The 19,870-nt window shown below is 39.5% G+C and overlaps 1 protein-coding gene across 1 annotated transcript in view; it reads left to right on the top strand.

Annotated features, from left to right (window-relative positions):
- Positions 1-19,870, top strand: part of SNRK (SNF related kinase) — a 189,713-nt gene that overhangs the window by 118,253 nt on the left and 51,590 nt on the right. The window contains exons 14-16 of the mRNA XM_067753883.1: positions 271-332; positions 3,724-3,843; positions 3,939-4,412. Of these exons, the coding sequence (XP_067609984.1) occupies positions 271-332; positions 3,724-3,843; positions 3,939-4,412 (656 nt within the window). The remainder of the gene's footprint in view (positions 1-270; positions 333-3,723; positions 3,844-3,938; positions 4,413-19,870) is intronic.

The raw sequence follows: 19,870 nt of genomic DNA, 5'->3' as shown, positions 1-19,870 counted from the left end.
TATAATTTCCTCCTTCTTCCAGTGCAGTAATCCTTCTGACCTGCCTACCTGGACGAGTCTCCATGTATCTGTTCACTGTGACATTCCTGTTGATTAAAGATTCCTTGAACGGGTTGCAATTCATAGAGGAGAGAAAATGGGAGACTGGGTCATGGAAGACAAATTTACCATTTTTATATGTTCGTCTGGATCCAGCCTGAGGGTTTATATTTTAACTTTAAGCAAAGTTAAGTAGAACTAAACTAAAATCTTTTTTGTGTTTTCTTTTAGGAGAAAGAAGCACCTAACGAAACACAGTAATAACAAGGATTATTCAGTATGCAGTTGGCAGGGTATGTCTTGGAGCTGGTGCAGAGTCACCTTTGCTTTATATAACCCACATCTTAACATTTTCCATTGGTGTTCAAAATGATTTTCAGGCACTGCAAGATCCTCCAAGATCAAAAAATGATTTAATTATTTCCTGTGCTAACTCAAAATATACTCGATAGGAGGGTTAAACAGTGTATTCAAAAAGATGTTCAATAACAAGGATATTTTTCCTCCCAACTTTCAGTTATACATAACTTCCTGTTTTGAGGTATACAATTGTAGTTTCATAGGCAGTGAGCAAGGGATATGTGTACCCAGAAAAGTACCAAAAAAAGTAAATTCTTTGATAGAGTATCATTTCATTACAGGGTAGTCTTGTCATTAAGAAGAGACCCTAGGGCTTCCCTGGTGGTGCAGTGGTTAAGAATCCGCCTGCCAATGCAGGGAACACGCGTTCGAGCCCTGGTCCGGGAAGATCCCACATGCCGCGGAGCAACTAAGCCCGTGTGCCACAACTACTGAGCCTGTGCTCTAGAGCCCGTGAGCCACAACTACTGAGCCCACGTGCTGCAACTACTGAAGCCCACACGCCTAGAGCCTGTGCTTTGCAGCCACTGCAATGAGAAGCCTGCACACCGCAACGAAGAGTAGCCCCCACTCGCCACAACTAGAGAAAGCCTGTGCACAGCAACAAAGACCCAACTCAGCCAATAAATAAATAAATTTTTAAAAAAGGACCCTATAAGATTCTTCCCTTTGAACTTGCTAGTAGATTAAAAATTATTTCATTGTGCCCTTTTGCTAACACAGTACTAGGAGGAGAAATGACAGGGTGTGAATAGTGATTATCTCTGGGTGTTTAAGACCCTGAAAAAAGACTTTTCCCCTCATCTGTATATTCATTTATTACTTTTGTAATAAAAAAAAATCTGTAAAAAAAATGAATTAAGTTAAAATTCAGACAATCTCAGATTTACTTGTAAAGTCTGATTTATATGCCACTGTAGAATACATCTAAACTAAAGTGATAGATGAAAAAAAAATATTAGGTAACTTGGGGGCAGCCTGAAGAAGTTTGCTTTGAAAGCGAAAGTTGCATTTGCAAACTCATACAATAGAAACATAGACTTGGGTAGAATTTTAAGAGTAATTACCGCCATTATAATTAATTGAAGTTAAAGATTTAAAGATAGTTTTCTGCCCCCTGGAGTTAGCTTAGAGTTTCTATATTTGAAAATTAGACATGCCTGAATTAAACTTTCTTTTGGGGAACTACTTGGATTTTCCTGTTAATCTTATAAAGATTATTAGCTCAGATGACAAGGATAATACATAGTATAGAATACATAGTATAGAAGAAATTTGCTTTTTCTCCAGCACCTGTACATAGATAGTATGGGTTTCTTATTTTAAAAAATCTTAATAGGATTTTGTTTCTGAAATTAATGCAGAAACAGTGTAGCATAGTGGTTAAAAGCACAGATTTTGGTGTCAGGATAGCCTTGGGTTCAAATCCCACCTCTTTTACACACTGGCCCTATAGCCTAGGCCAAGTTACTCGTTATTTTTGTGCCTCAAAATGAGACTAATAATCCTATCTCTGAGGGCAATTTACAATTAAAAAAACAAATCACTCAGAATTACTCTGAGGTTAATTTACAATTACAGAAAAGCTTGAGGGGGCCCCAGATACGTGATTCAGATCATTTCAGTTTGCATGGGAGAATGACTATGCCTCTTTTATAGTATTTTAAGTCTTAAGATATTATTATCCTAAATATAATATTGTTAAGAGTGGCCAAATGTTTCTAAGAGGTGTATGCTTTGAAATAAGAATTCAGTTTGAACCTTAGCTTTAGCATGTACCTGGAACACAAGTGTTTTTTGGCTATAAAATGGAAATAATACTGACCTCTTAGGATTGTTAAGATCCAATGACACAATCCAATTTGATTCATTTTGTACAAATACATATAGTAGGTCTTCAGTAAATGTTAGCTTTTCTTCTGTTCTTTTAAGCGAAAATGAGATTTAAAGATATTTAATGCTAGTGCTTAAAAAGAAAAACTACCTTATTTTATGTACAGTTTAGTTTTTTGGGATATTTTCACCAAAGTGGAGTAAATGCTGTAAGTACTGTTCTTAACAAAAAGCAACTGAAAATGTGAAACTGTATACCAGGAGCATTAGAAAAGGCTTCACTGAAGGGATGAATGTGCACTAATAGGAAAGATCTAGTCTTGGGAGATGGCTGTATTTTTCATTGGATTTTGTTATTTAATTCTATTAAGTTTTGGTCAGAAAAAATAATAGTGGGAGTTCAGTCTGTGAGATTTAAAGTGATGTCTTAACTTGTATAATTATATACATTTAAAAATTTTTCTGAGTCAGGGTCACTTATAAGAACCTATTTCTATATTTTAAGGTTTACACTATAAAGGATGAAAATTTTAAATTCCATATGAAATGAAGTCTTTAAAGCCAAATGGTCTTTAACAGTTAAATGGTTTAAATGCATGCTTGTCTGTTCTTGAAATATAAGCAGATCATAGTAGGTTTTGTTTGAGAGTTGGAAAACCGTAATAAAGATAAGCATAACTGATAAGCACAAAGAGTATCAGTCAGTCAGCAAATAATAAGCACCTACTGTGTGCCACTTACTGTTCTAAGCACTAGTGATGCAAGAGCAAACCATTGCCTTGTAAACATTTTGAAAAAAAGTTGCATTTCAAAATTTAACAAAATTTTAATTACTTGCTGTATGACTGTTCTAGGCATTAGGGGAGGGTAGAAGTAAAAAATATTGATAGAACCATAGACCCCTCAGGAACCTTGCAGTCTCAGGATAAAGGTGGTGTATACAAAAACCTATAGAATAAGACCGCCTGGGATGGAGGTGTCCCATGGTGCTTTGGAGATGCAGAGAAGAGAAGGCAAGGTAATACCACCTGGGAGAGTTAGAGAAGCCTTTATTGAAGAGATTTTAAAGGAAATAGTGCTAATTTGGAATAATAGGAAAAAGTTGTTGGTTTCTGTCCAAGTGTATATTCTTTGTGTTTTCCCTTTCTTGTCAATCCCTGACTTCTTTTTTAAGATAGTAATAGAAATTACTTTTGGAAAATATTCTTTTCAAACACATCTTATCAAACTTGCCAGTTTTCTTATTTCTGACATCACCAAAAAATTGTTTCAACAAACTAACTTTTTATCAGTTTGCAAAATGAAATGGTATTTAAATTATCAACCTTTATAAAGTAAATCCTAAATGTGTAAATAGGTTGTTATAAATGCCCCTGACTCATTTTATGTCTCAGTATATTTATTTCAAGCTTCTCTTAAAATTTAAAGAAAAATGAAGCTATAAAAGGAAAAGTCACAGAAAACTTAATTTTATTTCTCTTATTTTTGTAGATGTCCATGGCGACATTGAAAATGAATTCCTTATTTTCACCAGATATATGAGAAGATCCATTTTAAACAGTCTAAATATTTTTTCTTCCGTTGGACCAGCATGGCAGGATTCAAGCGAGGGTATGATGGGAAGATTGCTGGATTGTATGATCTGGATAAAACCTTGGGTCGAGGTCATTTTGCAGTGGTTAAACTTGCCAGGCATGTCTTTACAGGTGAAAAAGTGGCAGTAAAAGTTATTGACAAGACAAAATTGGACAGTCTAGCCACTGGTCATCTTTTCCAAGAAGTGAGATGCATGAAACTAGTGCAGCATCCCAACATTGTACGCCTTTACGAAGTTATTGACACCCAGACCAAACTATATCTTATTCTAGAACTTGGGGATGGAGGAGACATGTTCGATTACATAATGAAGCACGAGGAGGGACTTAATGAAGACTTGGCCAAGAAGTACTTTGCTCAGATAGTTCATGCCATATCTTATTGCCATAAACTCCATGTGGTTCACAGAGACTTAAAACCCGAGAACGTGGTCTTCTTTGAAAAACAGGGTCTTGTAAAGTTGACAGACTTTGGTTTCAGCAACAAGTTTCAACCAGGGAAGAAGCTCACTACAAGCTGTGGATCTCTTGCATATTCTGCGCCAGAAATTCTGCTTGGTGATGAGTATGATGCACCTGCGGTAGGTAGGTAACCTTCCAGTATCTGCCCTCTTGAATTCTCCTGGCTAGAGTGTAGTTGGTCAGATCTGTTGTTGTTGGTATCAAAATAATTTCTAAGAGAATTTCTGTTAAATGGGTCTTAGTTAACGGATTGGGTTTCACGAATGCCATGTTTCTCTAAAGCTGGCAATGAGTTTATTTTACCTTTTAGATGGCTAATGTCTAAAGTGTATTTGTCAGCACAAAGGAAAATGAGTAAGTTGCTAAGGTAACCTCTCATCTGCCCGTTTTAATTTTTTTTAACGTCTGAATACTTTTGCTGTCTTCTGAGATACTTCTAGTCATCTCCTTCCTGTGAATACTTTTTAACAGTCATGAGACCCATATTAGACAGGTACTGTGAATATGACAGTGCAGTGTGAAGAACTGGGGCATTGGAATCATTTATTGTGACCTTGAACAGTGTACTTGACCTCTCTCTGCTTCATTTCCTCATCCATAAAATAGAATTAGATCAGATACAGGTATCATATGTTATCTTGTTTACTTTTCACAGTGACTGTGTGGTGGTTATTGTCCCTCTCGTTGTACAGAATAGGAAATTGATATACAGAGTGCCTGCTGTGTGGTGGATTCCAGAATAGTGGTAGCATTCGGCATTCCCACTGACCCTCTCCCTTCACTCCAGCACATTTTCACACTCTCGCTCACTTGTCATGAGTTATTTAGTTGTGGTAGAAGGGTTTATTGGTTTTCAGTTTGTGTCAACTTTGTCCTCTTGGGTTCATATCTGTTTTGAAGGTCATTTAGGAATTTACTTTCAATTTTTAAGGATTTGTTAATCTGAAGGTGTGGTCAGCTTTTAAAATTTTAGGTTTAGTCTTGGAAAAATGTACCCTAATATTACATGCACATGATATCAGACTTCATAGATATGAGCCTTCCATTTGCATTCTGATCATTTAAAATGCAGGTTATAGAAGATTAAAGACACACATTGAAGAGTGCTGCTCTTACACTGAATACTCTGTACACCAAGACATTGTTTTTCATGTTAGACTATGTGTTCTGGAAAAGAAAGGGTTAAAAATGGTTTCTGCACACTACAGATAACCAGGCTTCACTAAAGTCTTTCATTAGAATATTTGAGGCAGAGGTTTTTGATTAGTGGAGAGGCTCTAATCTGAAAATGAGGCCCAGAATATGCAGAAGAGGAAACATAAATGTCTCAACATGAAAAGGATGTTCAACCTCAGTAATAATCAGGGAAAGGCAAATTAAAACCACAATAAGATATTTTCTTACTTTTCACATTGAGAAAAACTAAAGTCCGACAAAACCAAGTGTAGATAAGACTATAGAACATCAGGACCTCTTGTACTTTGTAGATGGCAGTTTGTCAATACCTGGTAAAGTTAAAGATGTACACATCCTGAGACCCAGCAGTTCTGCTTCCTGTGTACGCAAGAGATCGTCAAAGAATGTTTTTAGCAGCATTGACTGTTCATCAGCAGGAGAATAAATTGTTCATTATTCATATGGTGAAACTACAGCTTGGTGAAAATTAATAAACTATGTCAGCATGGCTGGAGTTCACAAACTTGTTTAAGTGAAAAAATGAGTGCAGAATACATACAGTATTATAACATTTATATGAAAGTTTAAAACATACAGAGCAGTATGATATATTGTTTAGGGGTCCATGCACATGCAGTAAAGTATGAAGAACACAATGAGATCAAAATAGTTACTTCTAAGGGGCAGGCATATCTAGAGGGTTTCTGTATTGGCGATGTTTATTTCCTAAGTTGAGTAGTGAATATGCAGGTGTGCATTGTAATATTCTTTTTTTCTCCCCTTATATCATAAATATTGCATAATAGAACTTTAAACAAGTTTTTAAAAAGGAAAAGAAAATCGTTTAGAAGGATAATCACCAGTCTGATAAATGGTTAACTTATGTTGGTGCAGTAGAATTGGGTGGAGTTCATTTTCTTTATTTGTATTTATTTCCATACATTCTGTGTAATTGTGTGATTGAATTTACTACAGAATTGCTTTAAAAAACAAATGGAAAGTTATCTCTCTGTTAATGTAGTATTAGTTTTTTATGCCAAAATCAGTGATTTTTCACAGATATTTAGCAAAATTAGTTGGGAATAAATATTAGAATCTGTCATTTAATTAAATTATCAGATGTTACTAAATAAAACAACTTCGGTTCAATTTTATAGGTAAGTATTTTTTTGAGTACACTGGTCCTCAACATTGAAACTTAGTTCAGAAATTGTGTATTTTATTATTATTTTCAAAGAATCAGATTTTGATTTTATTTAACTATACTGTTTGTTTTCTATATCATTACTTTTTCTTTCATTTTTATTAATTCTTTCTAGGACCTTTGAGTTTTCTTTTTGTTTTCTTTTTTAGCATCTTGAATTGAAAGCTGATTTCTAACAAAATATTTACATCTAAGGCTGTATGTTGCCTTCTCCCTCCATCTCTGGTAACATCCCAGGGGTTTCACTCTGCAGTCATTGTTGTTCATTGCTAAACTTTATCTTCTCTGCTTTTTTTTTTTTTGCGGTACGCGGGCCTCTCACTGTGTGGCCTCTCCCATTGTGGAGCACAGGCTTCGGACGCGCAGGCTCAGCGGCCATGGCTCACGGGCCCAGCCACTCCGCGGCATGTGGGATCTTCCCAGACCGGGCACAAACCCGTGTCCCCTGCATCGGCAGGCGGACTCGCAACCACTGTGCCACCAGGGAAGCCCTCTGCTTTGTTTCTTGTTTAGTTTTTTTGTTTTTTAAAAATTCAGAGTGGATACATTTATTTTTCCTTTTAACCATTTGGTTTTAACTTCTAATTTTAGTACATTACAGTCAATAGATATGCCTCATTGGTTTCTACTTTGGGAATATTTTTAGATTTTCTATGTGGTTTAATACATAGTAATTTTTGGTTATTATTCCCTGTATGATTAAAATTTTTGGTATGTACAGAATTTTTATAAATAATTAAGATTGTTAATTATGTAATTTGTTCCTTTGTGTCATTATGTTTTCTAATCTGTTATTTTCGAGAGAATTATGCTAGTCTCCTACTTTTATCTGTGAAGTTTGTATTTTAGTCAGTTTTTGCTTAGTACATGTTATTTTCAAGCTGTGTTAGGTATATAAACGTTTATATAATTTATTTTACATGGTGGGCTATAGCTTTTAGCAATGTGAAACTGCACTTATTTGCTTATTGCCTTCGATCCTACTCGTCATTTTGTTTTAGATTTATCTTTCTTAAATAATGTGTAGCTGGATTTTGTGTCTGTAATCTGTGAGTCAGACTTTTAATAGGTGAATTTAATCCATTCATATTTGTTTTGACTGGAATGTTTGGACTTATTTGTGCTGTCTTATTTTGTGTTTTTCATTTGCCTTATTATTACCTTTTTCCATATTTTGTTGGGTTATTCAAGTTTTCTTTGCTCCTCCTTCAGTGGTTTGCAAGATGTGCAATCCGTTTCTTTGTATTAGTGTCTACTCTTAATGTCTGGAGTTAATTGATATTTGTATCATTCCCTCTACCATACAAACAACTATAGTTTGCTTTCACTTTCCTTTGAGTAAAAGGTTTTTTATTTGCTTTTATTTATTTATAAAAATATTTAATTTTGGACTTAATTTTACTGATTTCTTGGTTTACCCCTGAGTCTTCACCTTTCTGTCTTTCACTTAGATTATTTTTGTTTTGTTTGTAATTTTTTAGAGATGATTTGTGAGAAGTTTGTCAAGTCTTTGTTTAAAAATGTCATCACATTTGAATTGTACTTCGGCTGCGTATAGAAATACATATTGAGAATCATTTTCTTCCCAACTTTGAAGATATTTTCCTGTCACCTTTTGTTTCTAAAGTTGCCAGGGTGAAGTCTGATGTGAATTTAATTTTATTTTCTTTGTTGGGCTATACATTTCATTTATCCTGTGAAGCATAGCTTCACACTTCTGGAAATGCTCCATTAAATGATTTTTCTTGGGTATTAATTCTTCTGTTTGATGCACTTGGTTCCTCTCTCATGCTGCCCATGTTTCGTAGGTGCTTGGGGATTGTTAGTTGTGTGTTTATCTCTCTTTTTGAGATTCCCTAATAGTCTGTCTGTGAATATAATGTCTGAGTAGCCTCCAGTGTATGTGGGAGAGGAGCAGAGTGTGGCCTGGTGTCTGGTCTTACTATTTGACAGACTGTCAGTACACCTCTGCCCCTGGTGCCCACATTCACTCCTCCCACCGAGAACAAATACCTGCTTGTTCATGCTTGGTGAGTTACGGGGTGAGAGATATTGATTCATCCTTCTCATGGTTGTCTTGGTGCAATTTCTTCCTGTTTCCAGACTGTGTCTTCTAGAAAGGAGCACCACAGACGCTCCTACCAGCCGGTTTCATCTTTCAGTCTGATCCCATGTGCCATCTACCTTTGCGATCAGATCTAGGGATTTGGGGGGAGAAGGAGAGCTAGATCTTGCTCAGTGAGCTGTTGATTCCAGTTGCCTGTGTTGGCTTTCAAGAATGTATATTAAGTTGACTTCACCTAGTTAGAAAGGAAAGATAGAAAATGATCTCTCTGAAAAATCCTGGAATCTCATCACAGTCTTTGGAATTCCTGTGGTAGAGATTGCAGTGCAGCAGTGTACAGGGTGGAAAACCCATTGTCACTGCTAATTACATCAGTTTAGATGATGGAAGGTCAGGCAGGGGATGGACCTGTCCCTGCTGGAGTCATGCACACGTCATGCTGTTGCTCTGGAGAGCTCAGGCTCTGCTGAAACTGTTGGGGACCTTGCTGCTAGCCCTGTAGGGGGCCCTTGTCGTAAGCCTCCAGGTGAATTTCTGGGCAGATGAGGGTTTCTTTTTTTCAAAGAAGTATTGGAAAAGACCTTACTCTGCTTTAAAAAACAAAACTAAAGTATGCTTTAAAGGTTTCTTCATTATAGAAACTCTAAAATGGGAAAACCGTTTCTTAGATTGTGGACAGAACTTTTCAGTTGTTGTAAAACCCTGCAATTGTTTATGTCTTTCTACTTCACTAAATTTTTAAAGTTTATTTTCAAGTTAAAATGAACTAAATTTGGTATTGAAAACTTTGTCACCTCACTTGAGATTCAGAGGCTTCCTGGGATGTTACAGCTCTGGAACTGAAAACCCCTGTATTAGATGCTTCCTAGTTTATAGACAAACTGTTTCAAAGATGAAATATTCAGTCTCTTCATTAGTTTATTATTTGCTAAATTAATATGCAGGAGATATCATTGAAAGCTAAATTATATAAAACATGGCTCTATATTAATACAGTGCAAAGATCTGGATTTAGACTCAGTGTGTATAAGCTTTTTGGGATGTAAACAGAAAATCTGTATACACTTTACAATTTACAGTTCAGCATTTAATGGATATTATTCATTTGTGGAGTTATGAGAAGTGTCCTCATGCATATGAGTATGCAGCAAGCTAGAGTTCTTTTTATAAATCTGTTATTTTTCCTACATTAAAATATTACTCTTTGCTGGCTCTCAGTAAATTAGGAATAGAGGGGAACATTCTCAACTTCATAAAGAGCATCTACAAAAACCTACGGCTAACATCATACTTAATGGTGAAAGACTGAATGCTTTCATCCTAAGTTTGGAAACAAGGCAAGGATGTACACTCACCACTCTTATTTGGCATAGTACTGAAAGGCATACAGATTGTAAAGGAGGAAATAAAACTATCTCAATCTGCAGATGACATGATTGCCTACGTTGAAAATCTCAAGGTATCTATCTACAGAAAAATTCCTAGAAACAGTAAGTGAATTCAGCAGGATCACAGGATATAAGATCAACACATAAAAATCAATTGCATCTGTATATATTAACAGACATCTGGAGACTGAAATTAAAAACACAATAATATTTACAGTCATGCGAAAGAAAATGTATACATCTAACAAAACATAACAAAATAATTTATGCTGAAAAATGCAAAATGCTAATGAAGGAAATTAGAGGAGACTTAAATGAATGGAGAGACAAATCATATTCATGAATTGGAACATAGTACACATGTCACTTCTTCTCAAGTTGATCCATAGATTTAATGCAGTTCCTGTCAAAAGCCCTGCAAAGTTTTTGAAGACATAGACAACATTATTTTAAAATTTGCATGGAAAGGCCAAGGACCTAGAAGAGCTAAAACAATTATGAAAAAGAATAACAAGAGAGGAGTCACTACTGTACTACTCTGGAAAATAGTTTCGCAGTTTCTTATAAAACTAAATACGTACTTCCCGTACGACCCTGCAGTTGACCTCCTGCGTGTTTATTTTCACATGAAAACCTGTATGTGGATGTTCATAGCAGCTTTATTTGTAATAGCCCCAAACTGGAAACAAGCCAGATTGCCCTGGAATACTATGCAGGAATAAAAGGAACAAACTATTGATACAACAACTTGGGTGGATCTGAATTATGCTGAGTGAAAAAAGCCAATCTCAAAAGCTTATGTACTGCATAATTCCATTTATAACTCTCTTGAAATAACAAACTTGTAAAGGTGGAGAACAGATTGGTGGTTGCCTCGGGCTAGAGATGGTAGTGAGTGGTGTAGTTATAAAGGGGTAGCATGAAGGAACCTTGTGATGGAGCACTTCTGTATCTGTTGTCGTTACATGAATCTACACACCCATGAGGGCATGTAAAACAATGAAATCCGAATAAGCTTTGTGGACTGAACCAACGTCAGTTTCCTATATGATACTGTGCTATAGTTAAGTAAGGTGTTGCCGCCAGGGAAACTGGGTGAAGAGTACATGGGACTTCCCTGTACTTTTTTTTTTTGGCGACTCTTGTGAATCTATAATTATTTCAAGATAAAAAGTTAAAAAATACATATTATTCATTGCCTAGAAGACAAGTATTCCAATGTAGGGCTTCCCTGGTGGCACAGTGGTTAGGAATCCGCCTGCCAATGCAGGGAACACAGGTTCGATCCCTGGTCCGGGAAGATCCCGCATGCCGTGGAGCAGCTAAGACCGTGCACTACAACTACTGAACCTGTGCTCTAGAGCCTGTGAGCCACAGCTCCTGAGCCCGCATGCCACAACTACTGAAGCCTGTGCGCCTAGAGCCCGTGCTCCACAACAAGAGAAGCCACCGCAATGAGAAGCCCGCGCACTGCAACGAAGAGTAGCCCCCGCTTGCCGCAACTAGAGAAAGCCCGTGGGCAGCAATGATGACCCAACACAGCCAAAAATAAAATAAATTAAAAAAACAAAAAAGTATTCCAATGTACATGTTCCTGAGATGTTGTGTAGGGGTTGTTTTTACTTTATTTTTAACAGTAATGCCTGATTATGGTCTGGGAATGAAGCTCGCCATGATAGAAACACACTGCATTTTTTCAGTGTTCAGGTGCATGCTAACAAATGTATTTTTATATTGTATTTTTAAAATAAAAACAATTGTAAAACTAGATAATCAGCCAGAAATTATCCTATGTCCACTGAGGTGAGAGCATTTAACCTTCACCATGTTAAAAATATGTACTTGCATTTATTTTAGAGCAGTGATTCTTAGCTTTTTCTGGTTCAGTAATGCCTTAAGATCTGATGAAGTCTATAGACACATCTTAGAATTGTGTTCATTTTTTAAAAAAATAAATTTATTTATTTATTTTTGGCTGCGTTGGGTCTTCGTTGCTGCCCACGGGCTTTCTCTAGTTGCAGTGAGCGGGGGCTGCTCTTCATTGTGGTGCGTGGGCTTCTTATTGCGGTGGCTTTTCTTGTGGAGCACAGGCTCTAGGCGCGTGGGCTTCAGTAGTTGTGGCATGTGGGCTCAGTAGTTGTGGCTTGCGGGCTTTAGAGCGCAGGCTCAGTAGTTGTGGCGCATGGGCTTAGTTGCTCCGCAGCATGTGGGATCTTCCCGGACCCGGGCTTGAACCCGTCCGTGTCCCTGCATTGGCAGGCAGATTCCTAACCACTGATAAAGGAGATGTGGCACATATATACAGTGGAATATTACTCAGCCATAAAAAGAAACGAAATTGAGTTATTTGTAGTGAGGTGGATGGACCTAGAGTCTTGTCATACAGAGTGAAGTAAGTCAGGAGAAAAAAACAAATACCATATGCTAACACATATATATGGAATCTTAAAAAAAAAAATGGTTCTGATGAACCTAGGGGCAGGACAGGAATAAAGACGCAGATGTAGAGAATGGACTTGAGGACACGGGCCGGGGGAAGGGGAAGCTGGGATGAAGTGAGAGAGTGGCATGGACATATATACACTACCAAATGTAAAATAGATAGCTAGTGGGGAACAGCTGCATAGCACAGGGAGATCAGCTCGGTGCTTTGTGACCACCTAGAGGGGTGAGATAGGGAGGGTGGGAGGGAAACGCAAGAGGGAGGAGATATGGGGATATATGTATGTGCATAGCTGATTCATTTTGTTATACAGCAGAAACTAACACACCATTGTAAAGCAGTTATACTCCAATAAAGATGTTAAAAAATATATATGCTAATTATATTTTGTATAATATTTGGGAAATCTTGGTGTATTTAAGCCAAGAGCTGAAGTTAAACTGGAGGCCACATTTAATGCGCTTATGGCAGCCATTCGTCGCTCTGCTCTAGTCCTGTGATTTAAAAGGATTCCTCCTCCCTATACAGATAGTGCAACCTAACCTAAACTTTGTGATAGAGCTTTGAAATAATCCAAAAAGATGTAAGCAAATCGGAAATTTTCTCTTTGATTAATGTAGATCTGCCATTATAGCCCAGACTATGAACTGATAATTCCTTGCTTTTATTTCCGATAAGCTGCTTGTGTACTTGCTTTTACAGTCCTTCCCAAGCTACACCAACTCTCGGTGTGTACAGTTTCATTTTTCTCAGTTGTTTATTAGATTCAGATGTCTTTGTAATGTTTCAGTATTTTCCGACTTGGACCTTTTCTTCCCAGAGTCAGAATCTGGCTAAATTTTATATTACTTATTCTTCTACTATTTGTCATTTAGACATATGGTCCTGATGAGTCCTAGATTAGAAGACCTTAGGCTTGTGTCAAAGTATTAGGCCCAAGTGTGGAGTTTGGGATTATATATTTTTAAGGGATGATCTGAGCCTCTTCTATGCGTAGGTAAGGAAGTTTGGTCTGCTTTAAAGTAGCACCTTGTTTGTTTTATTTGCATATGGGAGTGGGCATGGCCTTGGAACACTTCTCTGGCCTGAGCACATCCTGCTGTAGGTGACGCTGCCATGTGAGTAACAGACCGAGTGCTGTTCATCGAGGTTTTCTCTGTCCTTCTCAGCTTTGCAATCATCAGCTGTTTGCTGTTCTGACCAAGGTGAAAACCAGGCTTGCTTCCTTCCATCCAGTCCCTCCCCTGCCTTCTCTCCCTCTCCTGAGCACGTGTTTATGGCATGCTTAGTCCATGCCAGGGGCCCAGGATACAGCACTGAGCAAGGCGGATCTGGTCTCTACACTTCAGCGGAGGGATGCTGTTACCTGTTATCTCCTAATTAATTGATCACTGTCGTGCCAAGGGCTAAAGAGGAACTTTAGGCTTTATACACTCATGCTTGTTAAACCAGGCCCAGGCCCAGGCCCAGGGCAGAAACCTTGGAAAACTAAAAAAGGAAACACAGAACCTGCTTGTGTAAGTGTGCCCAGTATGAGCTGCATTGCAGCCTGGGGCTTAGGCCTAGTCGCACGGGTAGCATTTGGTTGCTGAGAACTGAAAAACATATCCCTAGAAGTGTGGCACACACCTTCCACAACCCAGCTGCCAAATGCAGGCTCGCATGCTCCGACAGGTACCTTTTACAAAGCATAGTGCCATCACTCGTCGTAAAACCAAAAGAAAAAATGAAAATCCTTCCTTAAACTTCCTGAAGATTCACATGCCTATGAGAAATGAAAATTATTTCAGAAATCACAATTAAAAATTGATCTGGCATGAACACTAAATAAAAGCACTTGACCTGGTATTAGTTCTGTCTTCACAATGTACTGGCTTTACAATGTGAACGTTGCATCATCAAGTATTTGAGAAGCAGGTAGCAGTGCCTCGAGTAAAATCTTTTGGGTTTTATAAATAAGCTGTTACTGAATTTAATATTTGAGCATGAAGTGTTAGAGGTGGTATAATCTATAGGTACCCTACAGATGGGTTTTTCAGGCTGACACAGCCATTGATTTCTCAGTGAGACGTCTGAAAAATATGATAGAAACGATTTGCGTGTTTTTGATGTTTTCCCTGTTGCATTTTTAGCCACGGTACTTATTGTTCTCACTGTGTGATAAGGCTGAGATCAAATGAAGTATGTGGTGACTCTGTTTTGAAAAGTATAACTTACTGTACTAGTGGTATGGTAAGATTTAACTTGGTGGTTCTCAGTTGATGACCCATCAGTTTTACCTGGGGGAGATTTAAAAAGAAAAAAAAAAACCCTTGCCTGGGCAACCCTGCTAGAGATTGATTCTGATAGTCCCACAAGCAGAAGCTTTCATGAGATTCTCATATGCATCTAGCCTTCCCTACCGCTGATTCAGACGCATAGAATCAGATGTTTTTAGCCATTAGTGGAAAAACGATTCCCAGTATTTTAATTCTAATGTTCTTTAGATAATAAGCATTAGGGAAAAAAATTTTTTTAACCTTCGGGCTCAAAAGAGTGAGAATGTATATTCTTTTTGATGTTGAGAATTGAGTTTAAATTTCTCCCCTCCACCTCTCTCCACCTCCTGTCCCCCCATTTTTAGTCACATTCTGTGTTCATTTAGGGATAAGTAAGTGAAAACCAAATTTCAGGTCCCTTGGAAATGTTTTCTGATGCCTCTTCAGTGCCTGGAACTTGAAGCTAAACAGCCGTCAGGGTCCCTTGTCCTGAGGAGCCCAGAGACTGTCCTGCCTGCTTTCTTTCCACTGTGGTCGGAAGGTTGCCTCATTGCCTCATTTAAAATCGTTTTCTTCATCCAGAAGATTTATAGCACCTTTGCAGTTTTCTAAGGGCTCTGACTACTATTAACTAGACAGGGGTTTTGTTTTGTTTTAGGTGGACCGTAGTGCACCACTTACTCCCCCTAAAATCCTGTGAAAAGACACAGGTTTGCAGGGCTGGTAACTGCAGGTCCTATTAGAATAAAAACCGGAAGTTACTATTCACCTACTTTTCAAACTAGAGCCCAGCTCTGATCTGAGTCTTTGGGTATTCCGTCTGAGGAGGTAAGAGTCGGGCTGATAGGCGTGAGTGCGTGTATCTTAGGAAGCAGGTAAGAGAAGGGATTTTGGAAGCAGCTTTCCTCTTCTCTGTTCCGTGCTGCTGCCCTTCTCAGATACTGACAGTTCCGGGAGAGGCAGCTTCTGGGGCTTGGGGCGAGGGCGAGTCGGAGTTGCCCAGGGGAGCAGCTTTAAGGAGAGCTGTAAGGAGGGGCTTTCTCGGGTCTGCAGCCCGAGGCGGCAGTCTCAGGTAACCCCGCCGAGGAGGAAAACAGTGCTTCTCAGTTCCTTTGAAAACTGGAGTCTGTTAGGTCACTCTTCTGCTCAGAACACCTTAAAGACTTCCCATTTCACCGAGTCAAAACTGGAGTCCTCAACTGTGGCCGCATGACCCTCAAGGTCGGCTCCCCCCCATTTCTTCCCTGACTTTCCCTCCCACTTTTCCCTGTCGCTGCCCAGCTCCAGCCACACGACCCGTCAGTCACCTTCCTCCCCCCAGCCCAGCCTCAGGGTCCTCCTGTCTCCCAGCCCCCTGCCCTCAGGCCTCACCTTCTCCCCACCCAGCCGATGTCCTTCCCCACTTGACTCATCTCTCTGTGCAGTGGGGTTAGGAACCGTTCCCGCCTTAGGACTGTTGTAGGGTTTAGGTGAATGAAGACCCCCTTCAGCCAGCAGCTCGAACTGTCTCAGCATGTCCTCCTTTGGAGGAGAAACACGACGCCTTCATGTTTCTGTGGGGCTGCATTGGCCTCATTTTCCTTCCTGAGGTGCTCGCTCCTCTGGAAATTTGTCCTGGGGGAACTTCTGAAATGCTGGATGCATGGGAAAACTGGGGGAAGGGCAGGCCTGTGCTTTCCCGCTTGTGTTTTTAGTTGTGTTTAACTTGTAGAATGTTAGTTTTTTTTTGTTTTGTTTTGTTTTTGCGGTTTGCGGGCCTCTCACTGTTGTGGCCTCTCCCGTTGCGGAGCACAGGCTCCAGATGCGCAGGCTCAGTGGCCATGGCTCACGGGCCCAGCCGCTCCGCGGCATGTGGGATCTTCCCGGACCGGGGCACAAATCCGTGTCCCCTGCATCGGCAGGCGGACTCTCAACCACTGCGCCACCAGGGAAGCCCTAGAATGTTAGGTTTTTTGTGTTCAGGGAGTAGGTTGACTTCTAAAGAAGGGGTGTGTGTGTGTGTGTGTGTGTGTGTGTGTGTGTGTGTGTGTGTGTGTGTGTGTGTGTGTGTGTTCATGTTAGATTTAAAAAAAACAAATGAAAGTCCTGATGTTTATTTGATAACTGGTTAGTTTCTTGGAACTTCAGAAGAGTTGTTCAAAACATCCAAAACAGTAACTATTTTAATACAGAAATACATATGGAAACCGAAACCACTTATCTGCACTTCAGGTTGTAGCCTGGGAAACCTTTGGGGAGTTGAAAACAACATAATCTGCTTGGGTGTTTTTTAAGCGTTTTATTTGTGGGGAGAAGCATAAACCTGTTAAAGAAAAGGCTAGTTCACAAAACAAAATATAGTAGAACAAACTCAGCGACACAGGAAATTTGGAATCCTTTCAGTCAGAGTGCACATTGCTGAAGAGACTCAGAGCCCTGAATGGCCTGTGGAGTGACTGTCGTGTGTTTGAGAACTGCTGAAGGATGTGTGTCTGCTTACGTCAGGGTGCCGGCTTCCTCTCTCTCCCGTGCGCTCCCTGAGGTGGGCCTGGCGGGGCTAGTCAACCACAGGTCCCGCTTTCTGGGGAAACCCTGCCCAGCAGGTCCTGTCATGACTCCCAGGGTGGCTGCTTGGGCAGCGCTTTCACAATCACCTTAACACACAGAGTGTGGTTTACTTCTTTCAAGGACTATGGCTTCTGTCAGTCAGATCCTCACAGGTTAATGTGGGCTTCAGTAGACAAAGGTGGAGAGCAGACATGGCACAGGACACCCGGAGCTAGGCCAAGTTCACCAGCAGAGACTCCTGTGTGGAGCTGATGCTTCCTTACGGCTACGATGCCAATTCGTGCCCTTCACCCTTTTACATGTCTTAGTCCCATCATTCTGTATAGCACATTTTCTGTATAATCTACACTGTCTTTGGAAAACATTGGTGTATCTTAGCTAATTTTTATTGATTTGTTAGCCTGATGGTGATGTGTTTAAAGTTACATCCAGTATAGTATAAGACAGTGCCTAATTTAATATTTTAAAACTTTAATTCAGAATTGTTTTAAACCCTGGAACCTAAGGAAAAAATTGTGGGCCCTCAGCATTTGTGGCAGTGTCTGGTGAGTAGGAAAATAAGACTGAAGTGAGACCCTCTTCATAGATACACCTAAATTCTGGTGCCTGGGATGCAGCCAGGCACAGAGTAGGCACTCTAGTTTGTTGGATAAAAAATAATAGAAGGCTTGTGAATGGCTAAAAAAAGAGGGTGATGAGTTGCAGAGGACATATGCCCTGAGTGCTTTTTCCCTTTGGAATTGGATGGGGCGATGCCAAGCCTAGTCACTCCAGATGGCTCACTTGTCCCCCTTGTTCAGTAGTAAGATCCTGGAGAGAGGGAACTGTGTTTGTATCTGTGTCCCATCCTCATCTCCTGGTAAACACAGCAAGCTCTTAATGTTTGTTCAAATGAATAAACATTACAGAGAATAAGAAATGAAAATGTACGTTCTTCTGAACTTCTTTGCGAAGGTTAATCGTGGGCCCTCCATGGCTCCTCCTGATGACTTTGGTCACTTCAGTGCTCCTTTTTCTTGCCCCTTTTTTTTTTTTTTTTTTTTTTTGCGGTACGCGGGCCTCTCATTGTTGTGGCCTCTCCCGTTGCGGAGCACAGGCTCCGGACGCGCAGGCTCAGCGGCCGTGGCTCACAGGCCCAGCCGCTCCGTGGCATGTGGGATCTTCCCGGACCGGGGCACGAACCCGTGTTCCCTGCATCAGCAGGCGGACTCTCAACCACTGTGCCACCAGGGAAGCCCCCTTTCTTGCCCTTCTATATATGTATTTAATGAGTCCTAGACTCACCATGAGTCTGATGAAAGCTGTGGTGCCTCTGTTTGGAGAGATGCAGAGGTGCAGTTTCTGAGGTGTTTTATGGACCACTGTGAAGCCCCTTTTTAGATTTGACCTTGGGGCTGAGTAAAAAGTGGGCCCACAACTTTCTGACAGAAGGAATAAGCTCAAGCACTTTCGAAATAAGCTTTGGGGCATAAAATATAGGTGTGGAATAGTGAGTGGCCTTGTTTTCTGTGCGTATCTAATTCGTTTTATATATTAGAGCTCTCATTTTCCTTATGTTTTTAGTTTCCTAGCTATGACTTGGGAAGATTGTAATGGAAAATTGGAGGTAAGGTTTTAGATAGGGCTACTTCCAAAAGGAACATCAAGTCATTGCAGGTACAGTGTTCTTTTTATTTTTTAAAACTAACATAGACTTAATCTGTAGGTATTTGGTGTGTTAGGTAAGATTTTTTTTTTTAAACCCATTTTGTGTTAACAGAGTTTGTATGTATGAACTCTTCACTGACCTTTGGAGGTTCTTGTTACCGTTTAAAAGAGACTTAACATGGATTGGGAGCTCCAGTAGATGCAGGGAAGCCCCTCAGATGGTGTGAACCCCATGTTCCAGAGTGTGATTCCCAGTTTTGTATGCAGTGGTAATTTGTTTCTAGAGGGCTGAAACTGGTTTAACAAATTCTTAAGAGACTAATATATACAGATAGCAGTTGACTGATATATGAGACATTAGATATCAGTTCACTGTAAGCTTATATTCTTGCATCAGAGTAGCTATATTTTCCTAACCTTACCTGGTTTTCAGGGTTTTAAAAATGATGTTATACCTAAGATACTCTTTTAGTTATAGTGTAATATAAGTTGATTGGGCTTAACCTTTTTCAGGAACATTTGTGATCCATTGAAACTCTGGAGGTCACATGATTCTTGTTTGAATTTCTGCCTTAGCTCTAGAAAGGGCTCTTTCCAATCTGGAATTTTAGTTCATCTATTCCTGTTGCTCCCAAGGCTTTAAAATCATGATTTCTGCAAGTTATCCTTTTGTTTCTAGTTATTAGAGCAGGACCTTCAGTCTGCTACAACCCATTATATTCTACCTGGAAGCAGAAGATTCCTAGTGGTTTTAAGTTAGTCCTAATTCTTTTTCTCAGTCATCAGTTTATGGGTGGCGTACAGTGCTGTCTGTCTCAAGGATAGTTGTATTATCAAGTTGTCAGTAAACAGC

The sequence above is a fragment of the Pseudorca crassidens genome, chromosome 10 (assembly GCF_039906515.1).
Source record: "Pseudorca crassidens isolate mPseCra1 chromosome 10, mPseCra1.hap1, whole genome shotgun sequence".
NCBI lineage: Eukaryota > Metazoa > Chordata > Mammalia > Artiodactyla > Delphinidae > Pseudorca > Pseudorca crassidens.
Note: the sequence above shows the minus strand (reverse complement) of the source record. Positions and strands in the feature narration are given on the sequence as shown.